This window comes from Tinamus guttatus, unplaced genomic scaffold, assembly GCF_059628265.1.
Source record: "Tinamus guttatus ecotype Peru unplaced genomic scaffold, ASM5962826v1 Tinamus_guttatus_pri_ptg000202l, whole genome shotgun sequence".
In the NCBI taxonomy this organism is placed as follows: domain Eukaryota; kingdom Metazoa; phylum Chordata; class Aves; order Tinamiformes; family Tinamidae; genus Tinamus; species Tinamus guttatus.
Window position 1 is genome coordinate 339,293 of NW_028288736.1, and position 26,414 is coordinate 365,706.

At 40.4% G+C, this 26,414-nt stretch overlaps 1 protein-coding gene across 1 annotated transcript in view; it reads left to right on the forward strand.

Moving 5' to 3' along the window:
* The first annotated feature begins 2,544 nt into the window (after positions 1 to 2,544).
* Positions 2,545 to 26,414, forward strand: part of LOC104565623 (N-deacetylase and N-sulfotransferase 4) — an 80,293-nt gene continuing 56,423 nt past the window's right edge. Inside the window, exon 1 of the mRNA XM_088523980.1 lies at positions 2,545 to 3,599. Within this exon, the coding sequence (XP_088380106.1) occupies positions 2,619 to 3,599 (981 nt within the window). The 5' untranslated portion in view covers positions 2,545 to 2,618. The remainder of the gene's footprint in view (positions 3,600 to 26,414) is intronic.

A 26,414-nucleotide genomic window follows, 5' to 3' on the forward strand; every position in this document is an offset into this window, starting at 1 on the left:
TGCTTTGTCAACATAAAGGCAGAGACTTTAGATATTTGAGTAATACATGGGATAGTAAGAGTGAAGACCCAGCTCACTGCGTGTGTTATTTTGACAGCTCGTAATGCCAGTGCCTGAGAAATCCAGCAGGATTACATGGTGAAGAGAAAACATGCAGTTTTAGATCTGCTTGCGTGCTATTCCCTCCTGTTGCAGGGGTGGACAGCAAAATTCAGTAAGTATTCTGTGTGCTATAATAACAGACTTTTTAGAGCAGCAATCATGTTGTTTTGGCGTAAGAGTCTTAGGGCGTTTTGCCCGGTAGCGCGGCCCCAAAACCCCCCCGCTGCCCACAGGGCTCTTTGCTCATTGAATTGCCAGGGCTGTGACAGGTGATGCCTGGCAAAAGCAAGAAGATATTGCCCTCTAGTGCCGAAAAAAAAGTAGAGGCTGCAAGGTCCAAGATGGGGGGATTAATTATGTTTTCAAATTATCTGCATCTCTTAGGCTGACCTAAGAGTCAGAACAAAAGTGAGACATTTTGGAGTTGGCTGTTTTGTGGGCAGAAGGTAGACGCAGCAAGGCCATACCTGTCCCTCCCTGTCCCCACAAGACACGCTTGCCATTCAATAACCCCTTGTCACTCAGTGAAGTCCCAGAACTAATGTATGCCCTTATAGAAAGGGCTTCACTTCAATTTTATCTTTTTATAAAATCTTAATTGGAGTTTTAATAAGCAGCAAGCTCCTGACAGGCACAGCGAACCACAGAACAAGGGAAGCATTAAAAGAGAAAAAAATATCCTTGCTATTATCAGGGTGATTTTAGTTTCATAATGCTAGCTGTATTTCTTGTATATTTCTCCTATCATGCATAATGGTCTACCACATTTAATAGTATCTCTTGTGCAGTATTTCTGTCCACATGTAAAACACCCACTTCACTCCTCTGTTTTTTTGCTAATTGCCACATAACACACAGCAGGGTCACCGATAGCATAGCCTAAAAAACAAGGGTATGAATCTCATATTAAGCTGCTGACCAAAGAAGGTAATGCAGATGAAAGCCATGTTCTCGAAAAGTCACCAACAGCCACAGAAATGACCCCCTCTAATTGCGAGGTAATGAGGAAACCTCATCAGCAAGTAGACCTGTTTGGCATGTCAGTCATCGCTTGATAAGCTCTCAAAAGCAGTGTAGCTCTCTGCTATCTGATGTTATGCGCAGGATAGTGTTTAAAGTGTTAAAAACAAAATTGAAACTTTTAGCTTGCATTTTTTTAAATGCTGAATGGACATGGTCAAGAAGCTCCTTACACTGACTAGACAGATTTCCTGAACGGCTTTCTTACAAAGGAATGCACCTCATCCCCAGTTTTAGATACAGCACTTAAAAATGACTAGGAAATCATAATCTGGGTTAATGGAGGAAGAATTGTCACTTTGAAAGAGTACTTGTTTTAAGCAGTACAAAAATCATCCATTCTTTAGTCACACATGGCTCCAGTAGGTAAACAATATAAATAATTCAGGAAGATGTTAATTCCCATTTAAATCCATAGAGCAGCATGGGCTATTTGTTTAGTTTTTTAATTGCTTCCAACTCATATGGCTCTTTATTAGTAATGACAATTCCTCACAGATTTAGACAACACTACTACAAATTGCACAAATCATGATAGAGGGAACGGGCTGAAGCCACAGTACTTCAGCAAGAGGAGCTGTGGTCTGTAGTACACACAGGTGCCACACCGAATTCCTTTGCTCACCAACATTCCTAGCAACACATTCCCCAGTTTATCCTAGTGAGAGGTACAGTGGCGCACGTTGCAGTTTTCATACCCTACTCATTCATTTCACATTCTCATCCATTTTAATCATTCGAGAAAGTACTTAGGTGGAATATAGACACTGATGAATTCAGCTACAAAATAGGAACCTGAGAGAAGTCCTTCTATGTCTTTCACTTTACCTTGATTAGATTCACACTTGAAAACAGAATATTAACACTTTCGATATATTTAGCCACAAAAAAATGCGAGTTTGACATAAAGCTTTCAGCAATATTTAACCAGCTTTTTGTATTCATTCTATCCTCCAATAATTAGTTGTTTCCATTTGCAATAGCAATAAACCAAGGAACAGCAATAGGAAAAATATTATTGTCCTCAAAAAGCTGCTTTTGTACTGAAACATGGAAGACCTTTTTTTACTTTATGGCTTAATACATCAAGCAAGCAAGCAAGCAAGTGCTCCCTAAACTATTCATAAACTCTCCCTTAGCTCAGATGACTAACATTAGTTACTGTCTTAATTAACATGTGTTTTAATTGCTTTACAGATTGTTTTTTTAATTTACTCTTCTTTTGCCTGTTACTGCAGATAATGTTAAGAGTCCTCCTCATTGACTATTGGCAACCGCTGCATTCTGAGAAAGTCCCTCTCAATTCAGCTTTCCAGATCCTCTCGCTTCCAGCTCCAACAACTTTATAACCTCCTCAACAGTTTCATAAATGCACTGCAATGGTCACATGAACAGCTCTGGGCCAATCAGCACCCATCTCCTAGTTACTATGGCACTTTAGGAAGAGAGAAACCAAAAAGCAACAAGTCCAACAGAAGTTGAGAGTCCTGCAAAAAATGAATCTTACGGTGAGACTTCGCCGTAGTTTCAGAACGCTGGTAATCCTCTTGGCTACCTTCTGCCTGGCAAGCATTGCCATCTCCGCCTACTACCTGTACACGGGCTACAAGCAGCAAATGGCCCTTGCGGAAGCCACTGGAGAAGCCGAATGCGAAGATCTTAAACTTTTACCATACAGATCCACGGAGCTGAAAACTGCTAAGCCAATTGACCCATCTAAAACTGATCCCACTGTCCTCTTGTTTGTGGAAAGCCAGTATTCCCAGCTGGGGCAAGACATCATAGCTATCCTCGAGTCCAGCCGTTTTCCATACCACATGGTCATTGCACCTTCCAAGGGGGATATTCCCCCTCTCACAGAGGGCGAGAAAGGAAAATATACAATTGTTATATACGAGAATATTTTAAAATATGTATCCATGGACTCATGGAATAGAGAGCTTCTAGAAAAATACTGTGTGGAATACAGTGTTAGCATAATTGGTTTTCATAAAGCCAACGAGAACAGCTCACCAAGTACAAAACTGAAAGGACTTCCATTACATATTTACAATAACATAGCCCTCAAAGACTGTTTTGTAAATCCTCAGTCTCCACTACTGCGCATTACCAAAGCACCAAGGGTCGAGAAAGGTGCCCTGCCTGGTGAAGACTGGACAGTTTTCCACTTTAACCATTCCACGTACCAACCTATACTTTTAGCAGAACTGCAAACCTCCAGACCCTTGCCAGCGGTATTGCCAAAGGCTGCTCTATATGCAACAGTCATTCAGGACCTGGGCCTTCACGATGGGATTCAGAGAGTCCTTTTTGGAAACAACTTGACTTTCTGGTTGCACAAGCTGATCTTTATTGATGCCATCTCCTTCCTGTCTGGAAAAAAACTGACACTGTCCTTAGATAGGTACATCCTTGTGGACATAGACGACATCTTTGTTGGAAAGGAGGGAACAAGGATGAACGTCAAGGATGTGAAGGTAGGGCAAGAACTGGGGATGCCATCACAAATACAAGTATGTACAAAGGGGTCATTTAGAGAGAGACAAGGTGCAAGAGGCCTGTTGGGTCCCATTTCCTAGTAAATGATGCAAAGGCACCGATTTAGTCAGAAGATACAAAAATGGTGATCTGAAGTTCCTTTAGGAAGCTATTGTGCATATATACACACAGGCATTTAATATGGATGTATACATGAATACGCAGGGATGATCTCATACAATAAGGCATGTAATGAATGTGCTGACTGCCTCCTCCTCATGTAAGTTATTTTTTCTAATATAATATACTTATAAGGTTAAAAAAACAAAAAGCGAGAAAACAGTAAAAGATCTGTTTGACTTATGAGAATTAGGGTTTTTTTTTTTTATTAACAGTCTGTCAGATAAATATTTAAGGTTAGGAGTGGTGATGAATGCACCACCTTATATTTTAACAAATGATGTAACAGGTGACTGTAGAGTGTTCGCTTGCTAATGTTTGAGGGCTCTTTTAGACTTATTTTCATTAACGCTGTTATTCAGGGACTCCAGCATATTTGTTGAAAGTAATTCTCACAGGTGCTCTTAGATGTAAAGGCTTAAAATGATAAAAAGGTAGAACTCAACAGCCTGACAGTTATTTCCTTGCAATTTTCCACATGTGTGAAAATTATCATATTCAGAGATTAATTGAAAGTTCGTAAGCATGCAACATTACATTCTCTAGCAATTACTCTGGATTTTTTGTTGGTTTGTTTTTTGTTTTTTGGGGGGGGTTTTGGGGGGTTTGTTTTTGTAAATACCTCAGTCTTTTCAAGAGCAATAAGGAATCTCTGTTTTTAAACCTAGTTTTCTATTTTTTAATTCTTAATATTCCTTAAGTCTTATTTCTACAGCTGCTATGTATGTCCATCAGTCAGGATCAGTAAGAAGTATTGAAATACCCCAAGGCAGTAGTCTCATACATTATTAAAACAATTTTGCAGATCAGAGAAGCCCAGGTAGTTCTATTAGCCAACCGAGGCGTGTGAATGCTCACCCAGCTGTACTCTAGCACTAAGGTGCTTTTAGTGCCTGCATTAGATACTTCTGGTGTCCTGAGAACTGAGCATGCACAAGCTCATGGTTAAATGCTCTCTGTTCTTAGTTATACAAAGGGTTTGTCTATATGAGCAAAGTAACTGAAAAGGCTATTGTAGTAGTTTTTCAGCAATAGCTTTTTACTATTTTTGATAGTGTCTTTTTATGATTTAGTTTCTTCCACTAAGGAGCACAGTCTATTATTCTACATTGGTTAAAGGGTTCCTCTTCCTAGAATAAGGCAGTCCACATTCAGATCATATCTATGACTGGAATAATTTCCTGGACAGAAAAGCCCCAGTATTTTCTTTGTTACTCAGCCATCAAAATGACTAGGCAAACCCTATACTAGGCTCGGCAGGCGGAGGAATATGCAGGAGGAAACTGCAGGTCGAGAAACTGAGGTAGGAGCTGGATGACAAAACCCAGCTATTAAAAGCGTTCAGCGTTTCTTCCTTAATGCAGCACACATTCACCTCTCTCAAAGAACTGAGCAGAACATACCACTGAAGACCTTAACAAAACAGAAAGCACCTGCACTGCTTCACTTTTCTAAGGAAAAAGTGGTGAATCTATTCAAACATAATCCATAGAACAAAAAAGGTTTGAAGGGATGCCCTCATTCTTCCCACATTTCTCAGGTCCTAAAGGAGTAACCCACTTTGTATATCCGCAATAAGTAGTGTCTGTAAAGGTAAGACTTGGCTATGGACCTTAAGTGAGAAACATTGAGCACAGTAGAAACCTACCACAGACAAAGGATCGGACCCAAAATTCCCATCAAGTAACTTGATCCTGTTTATTCTGGAGTGTGGGAGGGGGAAAAGTTAGTCTCCCCTGCATAGATGATATTTGCATGCAAAGCCATTTTGCAGCATTTCCATCCAGTGGAATTCAGTAATTAATGGATTACAAAAAAAAAAAAAAAAAAAAAAAAAAAAAAACCCACCCCCAAACAAGAAAAACAATAGTTTTTATTTCAGATCAGTTTCCAGGTATGGATTTGTTTCCCAGGGTGTTTTAGAAGCACTTGCTATGCAATCAGGCCTTCTTATTATCTGAATATTCCTAGAATACATTAATATTCAAAACCAAGATGCTTGCTAATGAATATAACAACAAAATCAGAGTCTACTTCGGTTAGTTTACAGTAAAGGATAATTACAGTGAGTTAGAGAACAGTCTCTCAAATCACTTGGGGAAAGAGGCAATTAAGAACCAGTGGGCCTCACTTTGCCCAAAGGCAGAGCAGGCACCTCAGCTGAGCAGCAAAATATCACACAGAGACAGTATTTAAGAGGCTAAAGTTTTCTTAAGAGAAGTCAAAGTATTGGCATGCATTGGAAATTCCCTCAGAAGGCCTTGTTTTCACAGCGGGAGAGAGTTCGCTTCAGGTACCCTGAGATTTAAGGGCACTTTCCCCACATGTGTTTTATAAGGGCAGAAGTGTGAATGGCTCCAGTGGCAAAAGGGACTCTGTAAGGTGTTTTACAAGAATGATCCTGAGTTTGGATCATTTACTTTCTTTCCTGAAGTGCCTATTGTATGCATATCTAACACTTAAACAAAATCCTCGTTTACAACAGCACACACCTTAAAACTAATTTCATCTTGCTTCTTCTACTGTATGTTTAAAAACAAACAAACAAAATCAGCATCTCTATCATAAAAGGGATGTGGTTTTCCATGGTTTCCAACACTACCCAAAAAAGAGCAGTGTCTAAAGCACTGCTTGTAAAATAATTAATAAATGCCTTGTGCCACACTGCATTTTATCCACTTCTTCAATTCATAATATTTGTTATTACACACAGGGTAGATTCACTTTGCGTAATTCTATGGGCATCTCTGTGAAGGCCTTTAAAGGTACCTAGTGCCGCTGGTTTGCTGGAAACACTCACCAGGAACAGTGTCAGGTACCGCCAAGCAAGGTGCACACAGAAAACTGCAGATGAGCAGGTAGCCCTATCTAAAACTACGTTAAAAGTCTGACTAAAGATCATTTTGCCAAACTAGTAGGGCATTTTCTGTCAGTGATCATGAGTACTATAACTGCCAGGGAGAAGAACGTATCACTAAAAATGAGTTTTCTGATAACAGCATTTCCACATAACAATTAGAAGATGAGTAACTGTGTTCGTGTGCAATTACTTCCTGCACCTCAAATGTTTTTATCCTCTCACCAAGCCTTTTCTCAATAAGGTGCTCCAAGGATATATATATAACTTTATAAAGGGTGCCAACAGCTAGAGAAACGGAGATTAAAGAAGGAAGTTATTATGGTCTGTGTTTACAACAAAATCTCCTAGTCCCTTATATTATAGAAGTTGTGCAAGGTCATATCTGACTGAGTAATTAAACAGGAACTCAGTTGAGCCACAGAAAGCTATTTTCCCTAGCTTTATGGATATCTATCTTGAGCCCAGCGAGCTCCTGCAAATGAATTTCTCCTTTTCCCTCCTCCCCGCGCTTTATCTCACTGCTTGATTTTAGAAGGCAAAAGACTCAAGAACTCATCAGTTAGTTTGCAGAATTACTGAATTCACACGCTTGCAAAGTACATTAATTCTGGCCACACAACAGATCCAAGATCACTGGCATCAATGATCCCAAGAAAGCAGCTAGGAACATCCATGCAGTTGTGCTCTGTCTCAGGTTATTGCACAGAAAGAATACAAATCTTTTATCTTTAAAGTTTTTTCTAAGCACGCCCAAACTGAGCTGCTGCCCATCAGCATCACTCAAAAACGTAACAACAAGTTACTGAAATACTTTTTTTTTTTTTTTTTTTTTTTTGCTGCTGCTGTTGTAGCATGAGCATGTAGAATGGTACAATATTTGCTCACCCAGGAAGAATCTATTGAAGTGACCATGACTTCCTCAGCAGCTTTCACAACTACAGCTTTGTCTCCTACCTTCACTATTAACTCAGAACACAAAAAAAAAGGGGGAGGAAAAAATTAATTAAAAAAAAATGCTGAAGCAGTCTTAGCCTTTCCTACCTTGCTCTCCTCTGCTACCAAGCCCTAAAGAGGGCAATAAAGCCCTCCCTATAGGCTTCCTTCAGGTGGGTTCCCTTGGGAGCCACCTACTCTCCTTCCAGCCCTGACTTCCCCAGCTGGAACTGATAATCAATGAGAGATTGCACCCTCATGTCACAAACCCCCTTGCTCTGAAAGCTGCGCTTTCCTTTTGGTATTCCCTCTAGCTGCTGGCATTGGGGTAGGATCACCCTTGTGCCACCACTGAGGAGCCAGAGCAGCACCTGGTGCTACCTTGGTGTCTGTGCTGGCCACGGTGGCTCCTGCCCGGCCACCCCTTCTCCTGCCTCTTCTCCTGTGCTCAGCATCAGACCACTCATTTCAGCGGGAAAGCAACTGCGTTAGTCTCTGACACGTCCTCACTTCCACATGTTTGTGCTTTGTCTTTGACCTTCACCATCATTAAAATGCCTCGTCCATTTAGAGGGTGTGATTTCATGCTCATTTTAGTATTTTTAAGGCAAGAATTCATGCTGGAGTCGCAGGTTATCTGACAATTCCGAGTTAAGGAGTACTGGCTCCACAGGGGGCTGCACATGCTAATCGGAGCTCTCCAGCATATGCTTTTTTGATCTTTATGCAAGGAGAAATGCTTTCAGAGGGAATAATCAGGGTTGTCTGGGCCACTTTACTGTCCAGGGCAGAACAAAACTCAGTGCGAGGCTGTGGGTGGGAGAGGAATACCTGAAACCCTCCTTGTCGCTGCTCTGTGTAACTCTCCATGCAACTAAATGGCTTTTTAAAACAAGGAGTTCAGTAGCTGTTAGAGAATAATATTCATTTGTACTTCCATGCCTCTAGTATCTCTTACCTCTTGCATCATTTGAATTTGTGGTAAAGATCTGTAGCCTGGCATGTGGATCAAGAAGCTCTATTTATCGATGGACAAAAACATATTTCTGCATCTCTCAGTAGAATTTGGCATGTAATACCACAGAATATGACATATTTTATGTAGAAATTTGCCAGTAACAGTCAAGACCAGAGACAACAGTCCAGGAGGATTGTGGAAGGTGCTTTACTTGTAACGCAGGTTTCTGAAAGGGTTTTCTGGATGTTTGTCTCTTCTGTACTCTTCTGTATTTGTATGCAACATTAGAGCCTATGGAGCTAGTTACTGCAGTCTAACATCTACGTATCCATCCACTTATTTGCCAATGTACGGAGCACCAGTCCCCAGACTCCCCAGTGTTTCAACAAAAATCACAACTGGTTCTACAAGCAGGAAATAGAAAGGGATTGTTTCTATATTGTTAATTTACCTGTACTATTCCTTCAACAGGATTGGAAAGTAATCACTTCCTTCTTGATCACATGAGATACAATAGTCATGCCTGTAACTTTTTTGTGATAATCAACTCCAGACAGTAAAGTAACAACATTAATGGACAATATGGGGAGCAATTAAAAACAGAAGATATAAGAGCATAGAAAGTTAGAGCAGACTGCCAAGCATTAATAATTATAGTTAAGTGTTAACCTCTGTGTCACCTTTTAACCACTTTAAAATGGCAGTGAAGAACACAATGAATAGACATTCAGGAGTTCCTAAAGACTTTAGAAATAAATTTAGAAAGCAAATGAGAATGCATTATAAGAAAAAATACAATGATCAGGCAATCTTCTATTTAAATGGAACTGTCCATTCTACTTCAGAAGAGCTGACAGATCATTCAATATTTTCCTGTTTTGGTCTTTTGAATCACCCAATTCATTCTGCAATAATTTGAGTACTGAACACTGTTTCAAGTGTCTTGACTTGATACACCATACAGAATGTTTCATACTTTTTTTCTTGTTGTTTCATTAAAGCCTACTCTTCAATTCAAAATTTCAGTACTGGTGTAGTTAAAAAATACCATTCTTTTGCCATCAGCAAAATGTTCAGTTTTCTCTTTGGCAGCCTGGATGAATGACTGTCAGTCAGAGTACCTTGCCTGAATTTTAATAGACTTGGGTTTCTCTTATCGTCCAGAATTCCCACTGAAGATTTGGTGGGTCTTGACAACATTTCATACTGTCATGCCAGAAAAAAAAAAAAAAAAAGTGGTTTTATTCAAGGAAAAATTTACTCTCTCACAAAGCAAGGATACAAAATACAGAACAAAATAGAGAAAAATCATCCTTTTTTTGCCCAGCTTCTTAAGCAGACATAAGAATTAGGTAGCGTTTCATTCTGGAAAAAGTAAATAATCCAGAAAAATACTGCAATACTTTTTAAAACATATATTATATATATAACTTATTTAGTCCAATTCAGAAAGTAGGTAATATTAGCACAGCATAACTGTCTTGTGACACATTCTTTTGCTTACACAGTTGCTAATTTCCTGGGTTTATGATTTCTTTTATATATTCTCCAAACTAATTGTGAAATATAGGATTTATTGTACTGAAATACATTCAAAGAACATACATGGTTCTTGATTTAGGTTAATTTAATTTTCATAGCATTTTGGGAATGTCTAGAAGCTATAAACATGGATTCTTTATATAGTCTCTCAAGAGACCTACATTAAGCTGTGTTTAAAACATGTGTATTACTTAAAAAGGAACAATATAAATTGTTTCCTATATTAGAAATAGCACACTATGAAATGATTGAGTACCTTTCTAGAAAGGCTAGCCAACCCAGACTTAAATGCCAGTTATAATCACTGCCTTAAAAGTACTAGATGCAGCAATAAACACATTACCATGAATGCCATATATAGTGCACTTGCATTAGGAAAAGTATTACTTAACTTCAAACGTGCCTTTGTCATCCAAAGAAACAATGCTTAGAGCAAAAGCTCAATTTACTATCATTAGTATTATTTAAATGATTTGAAAATGGCAATGTTCAGAAAATGGGTGAACAGGAGAATAAGCAAACAGATCACAGAACAGAGAAAGCCTCAGAGAGAAAAGGGGAAATTTGAAAAGTAAAATCATGCAGCAATTATTATCTAGGTATTAACTGTCCACATCCAAGCAATAATGTAGTATCGAAACACACCTTCATCTATGTTTTGTTTCAGGAGTTTATATATATCAAGCTTATGTATACACATACGTGCATATATATGTATAAAGAAAATTCTGTGACTTTTGTATTTTCTTCTAATTTGGACATTGCCCTTTTAATCAATAATTTTACTTCTAATGCTGTAAATCTCCTGTCTTCTTTTCATACAAGTACAATATCATAAGGGTATCACAATGTCTTTTAGGTAAAAGATATCAAACTCCATCCTGCCTAATGGGCATCCTATTTCAAGAGTCTAGGAAGAGTTGCACCTCAAATACTGGGTTCAGTTTCTCTCTAAAAAGAAAAATTGCATTCTAATAGGTGGTTGTTGTCCATTTAATTATTATTCTTGCTCATATGCGAGCAGGTAGAACTTCAAAACTAGAAATTCATAAGTAGATTAATAAGAGATAACAGAATAATTTTAAAGATAAAACTCCCGCTTCATTTCAAAAAAAAAAAAAAAGTGCCTTTGGTCCAAATCTAGGAAGTGGACTTTGATTTTAGTGAGATGAGTGTTTGTCTAAAGGAAGATTTAGGCTTTCTCCAAATGAGAAGCATTTCTCATCCGAGGTGAGATTAGATCTGAGAACTCCGAATGGGCTGCTTTCAGAAGGGCTTTCTTTTCCTCTGGACATGTACAGAGTGCAAATACTTTTCAGAGACATAAGAACAAATGACCTTCTGACTCCATAGTTCAAAATAAGTCATGCATCACTTAGAGTAGTTAGAATGAGTCATATATTGCTTTCAGGAGACTTTGCTAGCGAGTAGTGCTTAGCATGCAAATACACCAATTCAATGGGAGAAATTCACTTGGCAAGAAACTAATTTATTTTGAAAATTTCATATGGTCTGGGTGAAGCTACTTTAATAAACAATCAAAAAAGGAATGATTTCGTTGAACATTGTCACTATTTGATATAGCTCTCCCACCACCAAAGGGGATTTCTGTGCATCAGACATTTTATTGCTTTTTGCAGTGCTCATAAGCACACACGCACACAGACACACACATAGAGACAGGCTCAAATTTGATGAGAAAATCATCCTGTGTTTTATATGTATGTTACTAGAAAATATTCTGTGCCCCTGTGGGCTGACTGAACAAGAGAAAAGAAAAATATTGCCAAGCTCTGAGGGTTCCTGTGCGAGCACGAGCGATAATAAAACACAGTATGAGATACCGTGGTATGGCATCCCACGCAGCCTGGTCAGGCCCTATGACCAGAGGCACAGCAGCTCCCCAGATGCTTTATGGACTCACAAATCACCTGCAATGCTCCAGCCAGCTAAAAGCCTTGAGTAAAATTGGAAAGAACAGCAAAGACAAGTCAGTGCTAGGTTAACCCTTCAGCATTTGTCAGTGCTTAGCCACTTCCTTGGGAAGGAGAACTATGGGTGTTGTGGCCGTGATGCTGTCCCCTGCGACCAGGCACCCATTTGGGGGTCTCACGCATTCAGAGACTGTCTCCTTCAGATCCTGTGGCAAGGCCTCAGAGCTAGGACTTCCCACAGTCAATGGTTAGAAACTGCAAGTGAGCGACTCTCCAGCTCCTTATTTGTTAAACAAGTTAACATCGATGCACACCACTTTAGTGCTGCATGAGCAATACTGACCCCTCAATCCATCCAGCAGAAGACTCAGATTCCGGGAAACGTCATGGTCTCAGAACCAGAAGTACCTGGGAGGCTCCAGCTCTCCCTCAGCATGGCGGGCAGCGGATGCGCAGGGCCGCTGGTGCCACACGCGAAGATCCTGCGCGGCCGCTCCAGGCTGCCGCAGCGCGGGCCTCGCTCCCTCAGGGATTCTTGCTGCCTGTGTGGATTATTCACTTGCCTGGCCTGGAGAGCTTCGCTTTATTCCCTGCTGTGCACACGCGAGCAGCAGCAAGGTTTACGCTCCTGCCGCTGCAGATTAAATCCTCCTGCTTCTTTATTGCCAGCCTGTTCTTGGTTCAGTCGTGGGATGCCGATACTGGTTTTAGCTTACTCTTCATTTTCATTTGGGGCCCTTATATCTTACCTGTACATTTACTAGCCCTGTCATCTACATGTCCCTTTTACAGAGCCTGTTCCAAATCCACGGTGGTACCCTCTCAAAATGATGTACGTGCATATAGAGGATTGCATATAGAGCATTGTACCAAACTGTAATCCATTTTTGCAGACAGTAAACACAATTATCACATAAATACAGAAAGAGAAAAGAACAATGCTCTCTTCCTTATGGGCCATATGCACAAGGCAGTGCTTTTCCAGAGATTTTCTTAGTGATAATAAGTAAAAGTTATTGAGGACTGCTGTCCAGAGGGCATCATCACTGGCGCACAGGAAGCCACGCATAACCTTTTTTTTCATTAGCAGCCTTTTATTTTAGAAACATTATCCTAACAAAGCAATATTTCTTCTCCATACAGTTAGTCTTCCACCAGCATATGCACTGGTCCTAAAATGAAGGTTTCTAGCTGTCTATGAGATTAATCTGCATAGGGCCTTCAAATATAAATGCCTTTTCATTTATTAACAACATAATTCTTTCACATTTTTGTTTACTCTCGTTGAACATCACCAATGTCAAAAAGCCTTAGTAGCTCTACAGCACTTGCATAAAAATGGCTTTTCATTGTTATTAATACTTTTCTCTCAGTAAAGTACAAGAGAATATTTTGATCTTATGGAAGATCATAAGATGGTAGCATAAGAGTCCTTACTGATAAAGTAAATAGCTTCATGTGAACAAAACATCAAATCTCCAATAGCAATATTAAATATGGCAAATATACACTTTAAATGGCCAGTTATAATCAAAAAATATTTTATAAACATTAAGATTTTTATTATCTTAATAGAACTTCATTTTCAAAATTCACAGGAAAATGAAAGGATAAGTTATGCACAATTTCCTCAAAATCAATATTTTAGTGAAAACTAAAGCTTCTGAATCAATATTTTTGTCAGTTAGGATTTGATTTACTACAACATGTCACAGGTTGATCATCAGTTCAGATTGGGAAGAAAAGTAATTTCAAGAAGAATTTCAAGAAGCCAAAACTTGTCTCCTAAATTCTTGATTTCTTAAAAAAAAAAAAAACTTTTTAATTTCTTAATGCTGTTTACTGCAGTCTAGCAAAGATGATTAGTATTTCAAGTGCATTTCTGAGGCTACAGAATTTGTGTGATAAAGGAACTAATCCCACCTTTGGCTCATTTTGAAAAAACAGAGACGGTGACTGACTGCTTTTAACTTTGAATTCAAAGCAGCTCATTCCCCTTCTTTAAACACTATCAGCAAAACATCTCCTCCACACTAATCTCTAATGTTTATGATGGTTTTTCATCAGGAGCATAAAATATAAATACCATTTACTAAAGCGTCATAGTTTCTCCAAATATTTGCCCCCTTTAATCTTTTCTACATTTTCGTTTCTTCTTCCTCACTATCTGTTTGCTCTTAATCTGCTCCTTAAGTTCTCATCCAGGTAATACCCAAATAGAAGATTTGATATATATTCATCTTCTTTATTATGTTACATTCATGCTATTTTTAACACAACTGGTTGAAGAGGACTGACCTAGATATTTGAAAGTTTTTTCGTTATTATTATTATTATTGCATTAAGACACTCAACTTGCATTTATGCATTTTTTAAAAAATCACAAATTAAATTTAATGGTAAACCTAGTGGTAAATGGTTAACCTAATTGTAAATGTTAAAATTAAATTTAATGGTAAACATAAAGTTACTTCTTGATACTGTATGACCAATGCACAGTGAAATTCTAAGATTTAGAGACCAGAATTTTAGTTTTCCTTCTTTGAAACTTGCTTAGCCATTTTTCCTTGGACTAAGTGTGTGAAAAATCCTTCTAAAATGGAAAAGTTGTAGGACAAGGCAGAGTGAAGTTTGGTTTCTTACTACTCTATTAATTTGGAATATTTTCCCATGGCTAAATGTTGATTTATTGAATTCAGAGTGTTGCACAGGAATACAATTTAAGCAAAATTGTCCTATGAAGAGAGGCTGAGGGAGCTGGGCCTGTTCAGCCTGGAGAAGAGAAGGCTGAGAGGGGACCTGATCAGTGTCTATAAGTACCTCAAGGGAGGCAGTGAGGAGGATGTTGCTGGCCTCTTTTCAGTGGTGGCCACTGATAGAACTAGAGGTAACAGCCACAAACTGAAACACCAAAAGTTCCACGGGAACTTAAGGAAAAATTTCTTCATGGTGAGGGTGACGAAGCACTGGAACAGGCTGCCCAGAGAGGTTGTGGAGTCTCCTTCTCTGGAGATCTTCAAACCCGCTTGGACGCAGTCCTGTGCCACGTGCTCTAGGTGACCCTGCGTATGCAGGGGGGTTGGACTAGATGATCTCTAGAGGTCCCTTCCAACCGTAAGCGTTGCGTTATTCTGTGATTCTATGAAAATTCATCTGCTTTCGCGGGCTTAAGGAAAGGTGGGAAGATTGAAGAATATTAAAAAAAAACATAATGAAATGGAGCTTTGAAAGTGCTTCTAGAAAATCAAAAATGCAAATAATGCATTTGTTCAAATGCTGTTATAGAGGTTTTTAACATGCGACTATCCCATGAAATAGATATTTCCATTTTTTTATCGCCTTCGCATTTTATGCAAAATCAAGAATTATTAATGCAATTCATAAATTACCTATTAATGCCAAAATGTCAACATTTAGGTTATTTCTAAAAGTTGTCTTAATATTAAATTTGAATTGTGTTGACCAGTGCAGATTGAATCAAAGATATGGGCTTCAAGGACTTCTGTGTTTGACCTCAAAACATTAGATCTTCAAGTAAGGGCTATACAAAGAATGTTTGGATTCACATTCTGATAGCGTACAGTATTTGCTTGCCTCCCCTAAAATTCATGAAACACTGACTCCTAAAACTGCCAGGAATTCTTCATAACACAAGTGCTTTCCTGGTTCGGGTCCAATTGTTTTAACAGAGAGAATCTCAGTATAATTTTCCATTCCCTGGATTTTTAAACTGTTCAGAAGTCTGTCTGTCGGTGCATTAGTCTAATCATTAATAGCAGAGCGATGAAGCCAAAATCAGGTCAGAAGGAGTCTCGACATTGATTCCAGTGAGATCGGTGCTTGGCCTCTAAGCTGTGCTCCCTGTGGTGGCTCAGGCTGCTCTCCTGACCCGAGGGAGCTGCATGGCCCTCACGGCCATCCCCAGGTGCCGGTCTGCTTGCTCCTGCAAAACAGCTCCGAGCAGGGACAGGGAGCGAGACCCGCCACCTCTGCCAGCTTTTGGGCTATGAATGTGCCAGACACAAAGAAAAAAAGGACCCGCAAATGCAAAAGGGGCTGTAGGACCCCATGGGGGGGGTGGAAATTTTAGCAGGGGAAAAGCAGCTTCATAAAGACTGGAACAGTATGTGGTGCAGGATGAGGACCACAGTGGACCCTGCATCAAGGCCGTGCTCTCTCCATTTTCAAGTGCTATTTAATCCCAAAGGTATGAAGGCTGAAGGACTCCTTTTTAATTTCTTCTTTAAGATATATCCACCAATTGTCACACATATTCAGGAAATAATTAAATATATGTAGAAAAGTAAGAATTAGTCTGTGTTTATGATCTTATTAATTTAGGAAATGTTTAATGACTTTCCAGACAGGACTGTAATCTAATGAGGTTATACTCTACACAGTTAATAACAACAGACTTTGTGCTTTTCTTAAAAAAAAAAATAGTTCAGCTATAGACTGTGGATTCCTTAATATAAAAAGCTCTGCATGCGTCTTCCTAGTAACACATCCCAAGATTTATGTGCATCATAAACAAATATGTCTGCAGTATTATAAACTGTAATTCTGCTGTATTTGTTATTAGGAAAGGGAATAAGGTTTCCCATATGCTTTCACTGTTATTTCGCTTGTAACGAGGAACATGCTGCCAGTACATTATCAGGAAATAAAAGCTACCCATCACTGTTGTCAATATGGCAAGTGGGTGTTACAGGGGAGCTTCCTGCTAAAAACCTGGAGTGTTTCATTCTTAGCCTCAGGCAGTAGGTACATTTCCAAGCCGCGCATCAAGAGGGTAAGCGGGCAAAGTCTCGCGACGTGTTGTGATGTGTTTACTTAATATGTGCACATGGTGATATTTATAGCAGGCTAAGCCATAAGGGAAAGGCAAATACCTGTTTTAAAAAAGGGAGGTTGTTACTGCCTTACAGTTATTTCTGCGTTTTATGGTGGGGGACAGCCAGCAATCCGCTGCATTTGCTGAACGCCAGAGAAGTCTGTGGATGTGAGGGTAGAGTATGATGCCACCGTACTGTTTGGAGACTCTGATAGCACTCACCAGGTTGGAAACAGGCTGAGTATCGTTACCTGAAGGGCTTAACCGACTAAATGTCTTGGAGAATAATTTTTGGCTGACTTTTGTAACTGCTTGTCCTCATTTCTCTTTGCTGGTACATTGAACCATTTTGTGTGTTATACCAGTCTAAGAAAACATGCTTGTGAAAGTGGAAAGCTGCAGCTCACTGGGATGTGGATATGGCCATGACATCCAATCTTCTCATATCCCTCTGCCAGTAAACTGATCACAAAACAGGTGATACACTTTGCACAGGAAAATTCTGGGTTTGGTAGCCTCAGTGACCTACAGTACCACCAAGTCAGATATCTTTAAATTAAAACCATCAGATCTTCTGAGGTCACTGATGGCAATTAACAGCACAGAATGCTGTGTAAAAATGGGCCTGGAAGTGTTAAAGGTAAAAGGTGCCTTTGAACAATCATGAAATACAGGGAAGGGGAAGGGAGAGAGGAAGAGAAAAGGTAAAAGGAAGGGGACCCAACCTCAAAACAAGCTATGGTCACTTCTGCTAAGCCACCACAACTACATCTCCCAAACAGCAAAGATTTGGGGCATGCTAAACCCTGAAAGCGGAGAGAGGGAAAGAGAAGTGAGGATGCAGAGCCCATAGACAAGCTCAAGAAATAAAGACGACTTTCCACAGTAGAAAAGTTTCACATATCACATAAGCTCTCGTGTTGCCTCTCATCTTGCAATTTCAAGATTTTTTTCAGAATTCAAATAATCTTGTCAAATAATTCCATTTGGATAGCAGACCATTAGCCAAGTAGAAGATATGAGAACCGTTTGCTACTGAAGACAGCTATTTCTATATAAAATAAAATTATAGCACTTCCCCGCAACTAGGAGAGTAATACAATCTCTCACTTCAGAATTGGGTGGATATTTAATGTAACACTTATAATTAAAAGGTAGATATTTTGTTGAACATATTTTTCTCTATTTAATGATCCTAAATTGCATGGATTCATATTTCACATGACAATTACCTATGCAGCTTACAGTGAGAATATTTAGAGAGAAAAGTACTACCTATATTCATTAAAGCAACTGGCATTAAAAGATAACCTTCCCAGTAATGCCAGTTTTAGCCTGCCACCGCAATGCATGAGAAAGGCTTTAAGATATTTAGAACAATAATAATAATAAAACTTGTCCTTGGTTTCTGAGGTAGCACTGTGGTAGTGTTTTAGTGAGCTTTCTTTGCCATTCTTAAGTGCTAGAAAGTTTATTCACCATAAAGATTGACAGCTGATATTCTCACATATGTGAGAATATAGAAAGTAAAAATATCAATTATTGTAGGATTTATGAGAGGATCACAGATCTCAGCAACACTGATTTTCACTGTATTATTTTCTTTGGATGTACTATGCTGGGAAAACATTCCCTTCTTCTAGGGTGTGGTGAGAACTTCTGACCTAAAAACCCATCACCTAGGGAAAGTTCAGATACCATGAGCATAAGCACTCCCACAAACACTAAGTCGTGGAAAAGAACCAGAAATTCCAAAACTGTTCTCTCATGCAAATATAGACCTCGTCCAGTTATAAGAAAATCTGCACAATTTAAGAGATTGGTAAACATACTGTTCAAAAAACCCTTGCTAGAAATGTTTATGCTTTGTGACAACTAATTCACTGTATTTATGGCATAACACGGCAGTATTCCCGTGTAATCCAGAAAAGCAGGCGCAGGGAGCTTGCTCAGAGCTTGAGCATACCTTTCCAACAGGAAATATTTTGAAGAAGCGTGGCACTTGGAAAAGCTCAATGCATTCCAGTAGCAAAAATTAAAAAAAAAGGGTTGGTTGTCAGAAGCAGTTTTAGGAGGCCTGGAGATAAGTCATCCCTGTCAAGAACGATTTAGCAGTATCGAGCAAGGGGTGAGCTCCATTAGACGCTAGGAAATTCATCCAAACGCTCGCTTCGCTCCGGCGGCAGGATTTTGAGAGCAGACCTCCCGGCTCCGGGCTCAAGGACCTCCCGGCTGCAGGCCCCACAGGAGCCGCCGGCTGCGCTCCCGGCGGGCAGCTCTCCGTGAGCACCCACGTCCTGCCGGGCTAGGAAGACCCGGGGGGACCGTTAGGATAATCCGGAGTGACATCCCGAGGAATGCAGGGCCAAGGATTCCATCTGCTGATCCCTGCATCAAATGTCATCTGTATCTACCTGCAGAGGAGGCCTGGACCGCTCTGCTGCCCCTGGATCTGCCTTTATTTTTATCTGCCAGATAGAAGAGGTCACTGATAGCAGAGGTTTTCTTCCCCAGCCGTCACGAGAGTTCCTAATACATTTGGACAAATACCTGATACCGCTCTTCTATCTCAATAAAAGCAAGGTTTTTTCCAAATCTCCAATCCAGACTGATCTAAGTGCAGTATTGCAGGTTTGCTCTGGATACACTTTTCCTGCATTTTAGAAAGGTCTGATAATACTCTTCAGCCATCCATCTACAGTCTGAGGCGTTTCCCCTGGCTCTGATCTTAACAGAGATTTGTTCTTGCTTTTACCTAAACCAATTTGATTTTATGATACAGTATCCTACAGAAGCCATTAAAATGGTTCATTTAAGTTTCTCAGCCTCATTTGGTGATCTGTCTGGATTTTACTGGAAAATATATGGCTTTTGACATTACCATTAGAGAGAATTAAATAGAATAGTAACATCAATGCATTGGAAAGAAAAAGTGGAAGATGAAGAAAACTAGGGACTTTGACATTTTGCTTTGGATCTTGAGGCATCCTTCTCTAGACAGCTTACTACTGGAAAGGATGAGAATGTAATGGTATTTAAGCAGCAGGATTTGGGGGTCTGGAATTTTGAACCCATCCTCAAAGAAACAGACATTATTTCCCCCTACTCCAAACTTAAAGCCAATAGGACACATAGGTGGTGGAAAAAGCCTGGACTCTGGCAAAACACAGAATGAGCACAGTGTAAACCAACACCATTTCCCTTGGGCTTTCTTTCTATTTTACAGAAAGCCCCAAACAGTTACCAACCACAGTTGAAACACTCCAGTGACTCACAGCTCCCTGCATGATGGTAGAAGGAAGAAGGGTCAAAAATATTAAGCTCCTCTGGTGAAGTATCACACATCTCCAAAGCTGGAAAGGGCATCAGTGCCAGGGCTGCTCAATGCCAGCTTTAATGGCCAAGTCTTGGCAAGCTGCAGTCTGAGCAACCGACCAGCTGAAATCCGGGAGCCTCTGCAGCCCTGCGGGGAAGCCGAGTGCTACGAGTGGCTCTGCTATTCTGCATCTTGTTAGAGGACAAAGCAAAATGCTGCGTTGGCACAAACGTGTGCAAGTCAACTCAATTTTAGAGATTCAGGCTCTAGCATAGTTACACACTCTACAGTCTGCAGCCAGGTGTCTAATTGCAACCAATTGGAGATAAAAGGGGAACTAAAAAACTAAGATGTTGATTAACTATAATTTGAGGTTTCTGTAAAATAGAGGCATTACAAGATCATTAGAAAGAAACACAAAGATGACTTTATATGACATGGTTATATTATATGCAACTCTTTAGAGAAATAGTCCACCACCTTTAAAGACATCTCTACCCAAACTTTAAGGCATTATTTACTTTGCCCATAAAGAATGCCAGAGAAGAGATTTTATCACTTTGCTGCAAGGCTTACTCTTTCTTATAGTACAAATAAGAGTGACTTTGAGATTTCTTTTCTTAAACCTGTTTAGGACCTATCTTCCTCCCAACTATGGACAAAATCAGCCTGGGAAGGGGAGACCCCTGCGACCCATCTCCAAAGCCCACGGGAGCACCTCCGCACCCCGTCAGGGTTTATGCCGTGCACTGCAGCTTGGGCACCCACAGCTTGGCACCATAAGCCATGAGCTTATGCCCCTGGCTTCCAGTTGGTGCAGAAAGGGTGGGAACGTGCAATGTTTCAAAGGGCAAGAAATGACAAAATCCAGAGACACCTCCTGGGTAGGTGCTAGAAGAGATGTAAAAGATCGCTGCAAATGATCTGAGGCTGAATATCGGTATTCCTGTAATACACTTCAGAAGGGCTTATTAGGAAAAGCAGCACCTAATGATGAGAAGGACAGTGAAATAGCAGGAGCCTGCATGCTGAGAATATGAGTTTTAAAATATCTTTTCACAGACAAAAAGTGCCCAAGAGAGCCATGACTCTGCTCTGTCCTTCTGCGTTTAGGCATTTCTGACACAGTCATTTTTCACCACTGCCAACAAGAACAGGACCAGAGACATGAGTAACTGCCCTGGTTTCCTTGTCACCCTCTTCCAGCCAGCAGGTTTTAAAAGCCTTTGGTTTAGCCATGCAGAGGCCTCCTTCCTCAGGAAGCCATGGCTGGATCCATCACAGCACCAACACCTGCTCTGCAGGCCAAAGGGCAGATCTGAATGTGTCACCTCTGTTCCAACCTTCCTTTTATCACTGAATGTGTTATGAAAGTCTTAATATGGTCACATATCCATCAGTTAGATTTTAAGCAGTAACGTAACTCAAACTTAAACAATAGTTTTGAGAGGGTCGGTAGGAGTTCAAAATTTTGAGATGTCTATGATGAGCATTTCAAAGTACTTTTGTTTTTATGACAAGGTTCCCCCAGTAAATTATTTCCAAGGTCAGTAAAGGAGAAAAAAAATCACTGCAGTTAAACCACTGCACATCTAAATTCAGAAATTTAAAAAGGCAAATAAGGCAGCTTCCATTAGTCCACCTCTTAAATAATTTGCAACAACTAATTGTCCAGTCTCAGTACATTTTTTTTTTTTCTGTTTAAAGAAGCAGTTCTGGATAGCTAAGAAAGAAGTGAAAGATAGCATATACACTTAACAGAAAATACAGTTGTTAATCTTATTTGTCCTTGGCTATGTATTTGTATTGTGCCAAAGAAAGGGAGACCTTGATCTTTTCTGGCATCTCTGAAGCATTACACAGAAGGAAATCATAAATCTCATCTCTCTCTTTTACTGTTAGTGACATGCAGCACAGTGGCTGACACTGATAGTTTGCTACAATACATATTGTTGCACATGAATTTTTGATCAGCTTACTCTCAATTCTGCTGTTGGCTCTTTAAAGCTTTGAGATTGTTTCCTGTTCAATATTTATTTATTTCTAAATCTGGTGCGATTGATCAAAGCATGGTTCTGCCTCTGCCTTGATGGGTGTTCTCCTGCTCTCCTTCAAACAGAATTACAGATGCACAAACTCTACCCGCCTTGTACAGATGTGGGCATGGGGAAATACCGTCTCTTTCCCTTGCGTGTGTTTGTACTGGTCTGTGGTCAAAGGCAGGATGGGAGCTGGCAATACGGGGATTCTGACTCTCCAGAGAGCAGCAGCCTCTGAAGTGGGCAAGGAGCAGCAGAAAGCTGGTGCTCCCTGGACTGCAAAAAGGAACAAACACCCTTTGTCCTGCTGAGGGGCTAGGAATGTGAGTCCAGGGGAGAGAGCCATTCGGGCATGGATGTACCCTGTGGTACAGCACGGCTCTCGTGGGAGAGAGACTGCGTTTGGCATAGACAAGGGGCTGAAGAAACCAGGTTAGCAAAGGCAGCATCCCACCGCTGAGATGTGGTGTGCGCTCAACCCTCTACTTGGGGAGCAAACTCGGATGCGGATCCAAGTGCAGTTTATCCTGTCCCGTATCTCTGAGAGTAGAGGGAACAGCACAGAAATCTGCCAGCTGCACCCATTTTTATGGCTAGCCCCTGGATGAGGAACTGCTTTTACTGATTCTGCTCAAAGACAGCAACCCTGTAGCAGCTGAATGGATGAGGAAAGTTTTAGTTGGAAAAAATGACTTTTCAGCGTTATATTTTCCGATGTGGTCTGCAACAACAGGAGAAGGAAATATTGATGGATGTTATGGTAGGTTCTTCAGTTCCTTCCAAGCTGAACTCTTAACCCAGCTGTTAAAATCTGGTTCACATGATAAACACATTGTGGTGATGTTGCCTGTGTTGCTATTGCTGCCCCATTACAAACAAGTCATGAGGGCCTTGTCTTTGCGAGGAATGTGTACCTGGCTGCAATCTCGTTTGGAGAGCTAAATACTTTCCATGGCTCTTCTTTCAGCGGGCAGATGGGCTAGGAGAAGAGAGGAGAGCAATTTAAATTAGATTAAGCTTTCCAGATCACATTTGCCTTAAAAACTGAACCAAAAATCCCCACTTTATAGTTGGTAGAACACCTCCTGATTACAAGCCTGAAGAGTGCTTCCCTGAGAAATTTATTTTGCTGAAAATTCTTAAGCTTCTGAAAAATAAGAAGAGATAAGAAATAAGCTCCTAAAGCCTTTCCTGCACTGCTCAAAGTGCAAGAAGTGCCAATGCCAGTGGTGCAGGGGCTCTGAGGAACGCGGGGCTGGGGTCAGACAGCAGCCCTGTCCTGCCACTGCTGCTTGTGCACAAGCTGCCTTTACCCTTCCCAAGTTTGTCCAGCAGAGCTAGTTAGTATCCCTAAAAAATCCTTCAGAGTGGCACTGATTTATATTAAAGACCCTCAGCGATTTCCCAAATGGGCTGTAAATCTCTGCAGATAGCGGCGACGCAGAGCAGCAATCGCTGTCGGCGGCTGCCTGCGCAGCCACCCCGGCTCTGCAGCCCCCGGGCTGCTCAGCGCCGTGCCCAGCACCTACACAAAGAATAAACATGTGTAGGGGCATCTGCCCCATGCATGGGCATGCAAGTGGCCAAAGCACCCTCCCGCTTTCAGACTATTGTGCCCCTGCCATAGCATCATCCCTGCTGTAACACTTGAGCAGAGGTCTCTTTCTGAACTCCCAAGTGATGCTATTAAACAGTTAGTCTTCGTTAGCTGGTAAAGCTGGTGCATTACATCTCACTCAGCTGAACATAGTTAAACCTTCACAGCAACAGATGCGTCCTTCTGGGCCGAGTAATATGTGTTTGGACTACTGACAGTTTTCTGACTTCAGGAGGGAGTTATGAAACAGCAGCAGAGGTAGACTTGATAAATCGGGTATTCTGCTCGTAAAGGGAAAATAAACTCTTCTATTTGCAATAAACACATTACATATGAGCTCAAAACATGACTTCTTGCTTCCTTCAAGTAAACTCACATATCCTCTCAGACCTCACACTAAGATGACTAACTCAAGGGAAATGCTGAACAGAATCAAGTAATAGCTCTATAATAAAAAATAGATCTGCAGACAGAGCTGGCTGTGTTCAGCATCATCAGAGATTAATTATTTATGTAGCACTATAGATTAGCATAGCACTTCACAGAAATTAATACAAAAAAAAAGAAAACCCAAAAAGATAAATCCAAAAATGTTATAAAGTCTCAGCTTACTAGGTCATGGCAACCATTACTGGCCTAACTGGCTGGTTGTGGCAGGCAGTCTGCAGCCAGTGTGTGGACTTGCATCCTTTGCATAAGAGGGAATGCAAGGTCAACAGTTGTCCATTGATCTCAGGCCTGGTTAACAGCTCTTCAAATCACTGTTGGCTTAGGGTAAAGAGTAGGAGAAATTAAAAATCCCATTAAGGACCTGAGCATAACTTTAACTCCTAAACACCTTTGAAAATCTAGCCAGCAAACCAATAATGAAAATTCTTTATAATCTTTACACTATAATACTAATAAATTTGCTATTTTTTTAATTGCTTAATAATAATGTGAAATGGGCTGAAAGCCTTGACATCCAGAAATAAGCAACTCGGCTTCACTGGAGTTTTGAAGCCACCACTGGATTGTGCTTTAAGAAGGGCAAAGGCACCTGATGAGATTGTCCCCCTATAACACATATCTGTGGTCCAAACAGACAACTGTGCCCATGTCCTGATCTTGCAGTGACCCTTCCAGTGATGCGGGGTCAGTCTTTCAGTTTTTAACTTCAATTCTTGTTTTACATAGTTCAGGAAAATAATGGTAACTCCTTCACAATAAAGTGAAGCAAAAGCTAATATAGCTAGCTATTTTATACTGGTCCTATGAAGCTTACTATGGCTTTGAAGAGTAAATAATGTAAGGTCAGATTTTTTTTCTTAGCATAGATTTCAGGGAAGGAAATAGAGCAGGAAGGGGCAATAGAAAGTCACATTCTAACAACAGCTGCTCGTACTGGAAGGAAGCATTACTGAATGTAGTCTTAGTTTTTTTTATAGAAATTTACATCAGAAAATCAAAAGCAAAACTAGTACTATTATGGTCATCCAACTTTCCACAGACCACCAGCAAATTGCTGCAGAGACCACCGCTTGGGAATGAACCTCAAGACTGCATAACTGCAAAAGCATCAAGTGCAGATGTAAAAAAAACAGTAATAAGGAAATGCATAAAAAGCTTTGTTGATATTCCACAAGCGCAAAAGAGAACTTGGAATATTGTCTTGAATTGAAAAATATGGCATAAAGCTTCATCAAATCTTAGAATAATTTAGCTTGGGAAGGACTTCTGGAGGTGGCTTTGTCAAAGTCCCTGCTCAAAGCAGGGGAAATTTCAAAGTTAGATCAGGTTGCACAGGATCCAGGTCTGTTTTTAATATCTCAAAGAACAGAGATTCTACAGCCTCATAGCCTCTCTGGGCAATCTGCTATAGTCTAAACTGTTTATTAAGCTGTGTATATATATTATAAACATAGGAAGACTTACTGTAAGTTATTATCTATTTTAGATAGCTGCATATATATACACTTTATATACAGAAGAATAGCAATGCACATAGAGAGGGAGCATACATTTTATGCACACGCACATACATAAACACAAACATCCTTAGAAGGGAAGAAATACCTGCAGCAATCACTAGCCAGCACTAAGATCCCCTCCCAAATGAATAATGATTTTGAGTAATGGAAAGTTAGTGTATTTTTGACAAGATTCGCAGTCACATCTCTCAGATCATGATGGGGCAACACAACCTTGGCCATGTAGCCCTGAGACGCCAGACACTGGCACATCCTCCTGCATCAGAAGTCCTTCCTGGAAGGATAAACCATGGAAATAAAATAATTCAAGATGACAACAAATTATAGATACACTGAAAAGCAAAAACACTTGCCCTCCTCTCGTTCTAAACTGTATGAATACCTATAGCCTTCCTGGTCAGTCCCCTACGTCAGGCAGTGCTCATGGATGGGCTATTTCATAACCTGGGTTCTCATTTCCTTGGGCAGCACTGCCCAGCACGGGCAGGGGGACTCCCGCAGTGGTTCCTTCCATGGAGATGGAGATCCTTAGCTAAGCTCTTCAGCTTTTGCCATTTCCCAAAATTCACACGCACAGTACTGAGTCTCAAAGACCAAATATGTAGCCAGGAGCCTGGGAGACTTGAAACCAGAGGGCTTAATGCACTGTGG